General features: G+C 29.3%; 1 protein-coding gene across 1 annotated transcript in view; it reads right to left on the bottom strand.

Moving 5' to 3' along the window:
- LOC106478796 (probable phospholipid-transporting ATPase VA) overlaps positions 1 to 8026 on the bottom strand; it is an 82841-nt gene that overhangs the window by 47938 nt on the left and 26877 nt on the right. The window contains exons 7-9 of the mRNA XM_022382460.1: positions 3637 to 3767; positions 2712 to 2973; positions 2147 to 2202 (exon numbers count right to left, since the gene is read on the bottom strand). Of these exons, the coding sequence (XP_022238168.1) occupies positions 2147 to 2202; positions 2712 to 2973; positions 3637 to 3767 (449 nt within the window). The remainder of the gene's footprint in view (positions 1 to 2146; positions 2203 to 2711; positions 2974 to 3636; positions 3768 to 8026) is intronic.

Here is an 8026-nt window from a genome sequence, read left to right as displayed (position 1 = left end):
ACTATGTTCCAACAATTGGCTTTTATGTCATGTTGCTCAGCAACAAAAGTATAACCTAATATAGTTTAATTCAGAAACTATTTAAGTTTAAAAATTGAATAGATATGATATTTTTTTACTTTCATGATAAATTTTATGCACTTGACTTTAGGCTAGGTGGTCTCACACTGTCTTTACTTTCTTACTTTACCATAAAAGCCAAAATGCATGCATTTATCCAGATAGAATAGTTTGATTACTGTCTACCCATTACAATCTTAGTGACATGGGTGCAAGGGGGCCATATGAGGAGGTGTGGGGGGGGGGGGCGTGAAACCTTATAAGTGTAAATGAAAGTATCAGCAAAAGCACCAAACCTTTTTCCAACAAATCATCCAATCTATATAAAATCCAGTTTGTGTCACATCACACTTGATTTCTCAAAGTAGGAGGAGTGCTTTGAGATATCTATAATACTGTTATGAGAAAAACCTAGATAGAGAAAGATTAATCTTCTCTTTGGATCACCATAAGATATATTTATCATGGGAAACATATTGACTAGCTAGGATGAATTTGGAACAGTTCTTGTTGCATAGTTAGGAAGCCAGAAAAATTGTGATATTTAGAGGAAATTGTCTGCTTTTTGCATGTTATGATTATTATTATATGTTCTCTGGTGCATTATTTAATTAAATAAAAGTTATTTAGTGCTTTAGCACAAAAAAAAGTAGGGTTAATTGTCATTAACAGTCAACAGACAAAAAAAAAAAAGAAGACACTAGTAAGTACTTTATTTCTTGTATTCATCTTTATTTTTTATGTTAGTTAAGGTTAGATCAGGTAAAATAAATAAATAGTAATAATAATATAATAAAAATGTTTCACAAGGTATGCAGCTCATGGGTAATGTTATTTGATAGCATAAAGTGAGCTGCACATTCCCCAAACAATTTACAACTTATAATGGCACAAATAGTAGTTAAACTTGGTTCAAAGGGCAATAAAACAATAAAATTTAATTATAAGTATTCTGTTACAAGTTTAAAGCTACTTAGGATAAACAATGTAGTTTTATGTTACAATTGGAAGACATTCTAGAAAGAAAAAAAAGAGAGTAATTTAGATTTATTTCAATTTTTTTTTGCTGGTTACATGGTTGGTCAAATTAACCAACCTTGTATGCAGTTAAGATAGAGAAAACAACAGAATATAAAGTTTTACTGAAAACAAATATTTGAAATGAATTAAGGCAGTTTCAGAGATAACACAATTAAATTTAATATTTTTGAGATGAAGAAAAGTATTTTTTATCTTAACATGAAATTCACTTTGCACACAGATTATTCAAAACAAATACTCGATATATTCATGGACAAATATTTTTTTAGTTTATTAAAAATATGATTTTTTGCATGTGAAAGATATACACACTATATTAAAAGTTAGTAGTATCAAATCTATAAAGATGTTAAATGAGTACAAAGAGGTCATGTGGTCAGTCAAATTGACCGATCCCATATTGAGAGCGTTAATTAGGTTTAACAACAACATGACTTTTTTTTTCAACACAGTTAAAGAGATATAGGCTTTTACTACTCAATGACTGCTTTGCAATAACTTATTTCTTCATGAAGTATTTACTAGAAATCTAGAAAATAAATGTACAACTACAGATTACTCATGCTGTTTTAAGAGTACATTCAAGTTTTGAATAAAGTGAGGAACTTAAATGTTTTTATTCTTCAATAAATGTCTATGTCAAGCTAGGTATTTGACAGCATGTCTTAGGTTAAATATATTTCTATAGAATATAACAAATAGTTGTGAAAAACTAAATCACAAAAGCAAAGTTGTTATTACCCCAAAGGTTTTAAATTCATTTTACAAGGCACATCTATCAGTCTAACAGAGGCACTGACTGTTACCATAGTCTTAAGTTCTTTATAACATAAAAACTGAAATAAAGGCTAACCTGATGTTTTTATTCAACTAAAAAGTTAATAACACATTTAATGATTAAACTAAACCAAATTTTAAGCAGCCATTTTTTTTAATCAAAAAAGAAAGAACATATATTGTTATATACAAATTCAGTGTTTCGTGATCATGCTTACATGATCAAAAATGCTAATAACAAATAGATAATTAATAGGATCTAACTTACTTTGGAATGTTTTTCAATACCCTTCCACTCATCCCCAGCTTCTAGTTTTGTATTATCTAGTTAATAATCACACAATAAGAAGCATCTGATACATTCAGCTTGCAAAATATCACTCTTGATAAAAAAAATATTACTGTATCAGAAAAACCATATGTAAGCATTGAAGACATTAAAAAAAGTTACTGTATTTGTTGAAGTTCATCAAACTTGGAATTTGTACAAGCATCCGAAATGCAGAAAAACATTAGTTTTTCTTCTTTAAAACAAATTTAGTTATTATTCATAATTCATGCAAAAATAGTCTTTTAGCTCACTGGTGAACTAATTACCAAGTGCCTTCTATCTAATAGGAAAAAACAACATAAAAATCCAAATATTTCAAAACACAGAACTATAAGTATAGATATGAAAAGAAAATTGGTTTAACACTTAATAACCAATACAGCTAAACATATGTATAATACTTCTTGTTAAAGCAACATAAAATTATTCTCATTTTATACAAAACCATGTACAATAAAACATGAAAAAAGAAATCTTTAATAAAAATAGAAAGTCATACTACCTGCTAAATTTGAAGTGTGATGGTTGTAGTCAACACCCCCAATTGTACATCGTCGAAACATCATATTATTTTCTGTGAGTGTTCCTGTTTTGTCGGAGAATACAAACTGCAACTGACCAAGATCTTCTGGAATATTAAGTGCTCGACACTCTATTCGTTTGTTAGTGTGTTCATCATACAACTCTACATCATGGTGGATGTGAAACACTTGTCCTAGTTTGATCAGTTCAATTGTAACATACAGCGAAATAGGTATCATTACCTGTAAGTCAAGCAAGTGTATAAAACGATCCTTTTAAAAAGTATACCATGATATAAAAAATATAAAAAGTTACATTCAATAATTCATAATTCATGCATCTAAAATTAACACACACAGTCTATCAAATGGCTTTTTAAGATACCAGAGCTACTATATACAGAACTCTTAATCTACCCAATCCATAGGCTACATTTTATACTAAATATAGCAGAAAGTATTTAAAGTCCTACTTGTTCAGAATTTATGAAAAACACTTAATATCAAAGAATACACATGCATAATGATACACTTAACAAACAGATGTAGGCATAGCACAAGAGATAAATGAAAACATGTATAGAAGGTCTACCCATATGTTTTACTATCAACCAGAAGAAAAGTTCAAAGACTATGATAGAGACGAGCTACTTTATTTGAATAAGCTTTTATCTTTAAAAAGGTACATAAAGTAATTCCATAAAACATTTAAGTGTGGAAAAAAACTGTAAAAATTAACTGGTTGTTAATGCTTCTTTTATTAAATAAAACAAAACAGGATAGTAATGATTTTAGTAACTTCTCATTTAGTTTGTACTTTTTATCACTTTAATAAATTCAGCAATGTCTTTAAAATTACTTCAAATCCTAATTTGAAATATTTAATGTGTAAGCTAAATTCCTTACCTGAAGGATTATCACAAAAGTCCAAAACTGAATAACACCATCTACTGAAGGGTTGAACCAATACTTATGCTCAAATGGAATGAAAGATATGTTTTCTCGATGTTCATAAGATGACAGCCACAAACTACTCCCTAAAAATAAATTTACCTGATATATGTGCAAAACAAAATACCTGAAAGTAATACAATTTCCCATTCTAAGTAAAACAGGTAGAATGAATAATTTCAATGAAATATGAAACCCAGTATATAATCACTGTTTACAAACTTTACATCTCATGTATTGATTTATCTTTGCATACTTATCAGTGGCTAGTTGTAACAATAAGAGCAATACAGAATTACTCAATGTATTTATAAGTCAATCTGAACAGTAATTAATATTCTATATAAACAAGATCTCTATCACATATATATACACAAACATACATAGACCAAAGAAAGAATTACATGGCATATGTGATTCTGAACAGTAATTAATATTTTATATAAACACAATCTCTATCATATATATAAAACTACACAAGTCATTCTGGACAGTAATTAATATTCTATATATATATTTAGAAAGAGAGTGAGGACTGTTGAAATGTTTTTGTACTGCACATTTAACAATAATTTTAAGTCCATATCAAAATCACATCTCATCTACAACTCAATATCAATATTCAAAACATACTGATGTCCAGTACTGTTTATTCCTATGTTTTGACATCAAAATGTTCAGATTACTGAGATCCCTTTTCTTCATCTCTACACATTTACACCTTTCTATCTCAACTCTCAAACATTTTTTCAAATAATTAACTTTAACAATTAATTTATTAGCTTTTATCCCAACTATAAAAAATTACCATGTCAACTCTGATCATCCTTATCATTCCTTAGAGTAAAGTTAACAAAGCTTGTACTAAAAGAGAAATTGACAATTCTCTGTTCAGAAAACAACATAATATAATACATCATTTGATAGATGAAAACCTTGGCTTTCTATTGGTTATAAATAATATAGAATTAAACATAAGAGAGAAATATTAACAAATCCTGAAAAAAGAGGATATGAGAGGTGGGTGTGACAAGACAGGTCTGATTTTCTATTTGATGGCTCTGTAGCCAAACAAAATTGAAGGCTATAAAAATTATGGTTTGTCTGTGCAATGACGATTTTATAGTGAGAAATGTATGTTAAATTTCATACTTATTGCAGAGGTGGTGAACAAAATATAGAAGAGGGGATGTCTAGAGAAAATAGGTTACATTTATCATACTAGGGGAAATTCAGGATTTATTTAAATATTGCCTTATAAAGTTAAGAACTTAAAACTTGTATACTATTAAAATATGAATTATTAGCTTTGATATTATGCTATACTAATTGGTATAACATAAACAAAAAGTAGTTTAATAAAATTTTGAATGTAAGTCACTAAGACATGCACAATTAATGATTCCCGGGCAGAGAGGGTTAAAGATTAAGCTTTATTTGGTAATCCTGAATGTGTTAAACAAGTCCAAAAATAAGGTAAACCCTCTCAGAAGTGTGATAAGTCATTCTTGGATGTCAAGTAAATGCCAAATACCTATCAGGAAAAGTGAAATTGATTTTTCTTTAGTCATCATGACTGATTTATATTTTAACTTTTTTTATTTTATTTCAGGTAATGAAGTGGTATTCTCCTTGGAGACTGCTTCAGACTATATTAAAGATGACAAAGCAAGTTTCTATGGTTTTCGGTGTCAGGTTGTAGGATATGAGTGCCCTCACCCTAATGGCCACGTGATTCGAGCAAGTGCTAGTGGATGGGAAGGTTTGAGGCACCTGGAGAGAGAACTTGCCTATCTGGGTGGAATGTGTGCAGCATCACTGATTCGAAGTGAAATGTTACTCCCCCCTGGTGAGCCACTTTGATTGTGGGACACACTATTTGGTTAGCTATTGTATCTTAAGCTTGATTTATCTTGTGTGTATGGCTTTCTGTGAAACAATGAATAAATAATATGTTTTAGTTTGGGTGCGCCTTTTGTTGTATAAAATATTCATAGTCTCATTAATTTAAGAAAACCTGGATTGAAACATGACACCTTAATTTTTTAAGCCTCTGCTTGCCAAATTTGTTTTATACCAATTTTTTTATTCATTCAGTGATTTTGTTTACTCAGTAAGGAAATAATTAATTTAAACACCCAGTATGTAAGTCATTGAAACTGAATTTTTTTGGAGAATTGGGTGAGCTACAGAAGGGTGTCATGGTTTCCTGTATTCATGTTAAAACCAAAAAATATATTCTCTGTTAACCTCATAAAAACTTTTACTGAAAAATAATTAACCTCTCAATAGTGTTTGGCCTTGAAGACCCAGAGTTTAGGGGGGTTAGCCAGACTGTGATCCTGTTTCACAAAATAAAAGTATTCATGTTCAGACAGGTACCACATGTATGTATCCACCTTACAATGGCTAGTAAGCTGTATTGAGCCCTTTTTTAGCTGTCTCTATTGACAGAACTTCTAAAACCACAGAGAAAATTGATTTATTGAGCTGAGGAACCAACATATGTGGCCAGTTATATGTTTTGTGTAGGATTTTGGAATGGGTTTTAATTTCTCATAACCTGGAAACTAGTGCAAGTTTGGCCATACCAATGGGCATTTCAGATTACAGATATTGCCAGGAGTTCAAATATCTATTCAGAATTAAATCAAAAGGAGTACTGAAAAACTTTGTTTTGGAATCAGCCCACCAAATATGTCTTTCTGTCTTGCAGTTCAAATTAAAATTTTTACATCCAACCAAATCAAAAGTGGATGGTACTTGATAATGCTTTCTTAGTGTGGATCAGTTTGAAAAATTAAAATCCGAATAAATTTAATTAACAGGTTTGGAAAATTGAAAAAGGAAGGATATGATGACATTTAATTCAATCCAAAGCATTGCCTTTTTTTTTCACAATTATAATAACAAACCATTTTATGCTGAATTCTTTCCACCAATGCATACGTTTCTGCCTAAAAATGAATGCAAGTTAACTTATAATTGAAAGAACTCGGGAGTATGTTTTGTATATGGTTTTGAAATAAAATAATAGTTATATTTTAAATACAGCATCTGTGGGAGAAATGGAAGAAGACCTTGAACTTTTAGAAGAGCTAGCTCAACAGGTATTTGAAAAAATACAATAATACTAGTGTACATTAATGTTATGTTTGTTTATATAGATAATTTTTAGTGCTAGATATGTAGTATATTAAGGATGGTTTTACCATCTGGAATTAACTAAAATTTAATTTTTTTGTCACATCAGTAGGTTAACATGATTTAAACTCTTGTTTTTTCACCTCTCTTAGAAATAATGTACTGAAATTTAATTTCTCAGGTCACCAGGTTACTTCATTATCATCATTTTGTTAATTTACCTCATCATATTTCAATTTCTGTTTCAAGTTTCTCTTTGTTTATTTTAATGTGTCATTAAGTAATTGTGAAAAGTCTGCTTCATCATCTGACTAACTTATAAGTTACAGTTGAATAGTAAGCAGTTCTGAACAAGGGACTGATCTTACAAGCATTAGAAATACTACAGAACACCCACATTTTCAAAATACTACACCTTTGTTTCATAAAATTTTGTGACTTGATAAACATCAAGATAAACTATAGAGTAAGTCATTATTAGGTCTAGAAAACATAACTTTGAAAATTCTTTATTTCCATTTTTTTGGTGGTACCATGCAGCATTCCATAATTTATGTATCTCTCATGTCATGGGGCCTTTAACAAGAATTTTCAGAGAATAGTTAGTTGTGACCAAAGGTCACTTAAAAGTTATTTGTTCAAAGAAATACATAAACTATGGACATTCCAATATCTAGTTTTATATTATAATGCCAAACAAATAAACACAAGTATGTGGCATATTGCTTACATTATTCTGCTTATTTTTATTTTTTTGTAGGGAAAAGGCTTGCATTTATTTAGTAACTAAACATATTGTTATGTTGATCAGAGAAGAAATTACTAATTAATGTGAAAAACAAAATGGATGGAAATGTATTGTTTTATGTAATAAAATTTATTAATTTTGATTTGTTCATGTTATCAAAAAATGAAAATCATACAATAATTATATAAACTTTATCTTTCAATGTACAAAACAAAATACAAATTTTTAACCTTTCACAATATAGATTTTTATTCTACATTTACGTAACAGCCCAGCTTTGTCTAATATGTATTTGTTATCAGTACAACAAAAAAAGTTCAAGTAATGTGATTACTACTAAATATCAAACATTTGAACTGTACACACACACACACACACACACACACACACACACACATACATACATACATACATACATACATACATGCTATTAGTTTTAATACTTTAACTTTT

The sequence above is a fragment of the Limulus polyphemus genome, unplaced genomic scaffold (assembly GCF_000517525.1).
Source record: "Limulus polyphemus unplaced genomic scaffold, Limulus_polyphemus-2.1.2 Scaffold250, whole genome shotgun sequence".
NCBI classification, from domain to species: Eukaryota; Metazoa; Arthropoda; class Merostomata; order Xiphosura; family Limulidae; genus Limulus; species Limulus polyphemus.
This window is presented reverse-complemented; position numbering and strand designations above follow the sequence as displayed.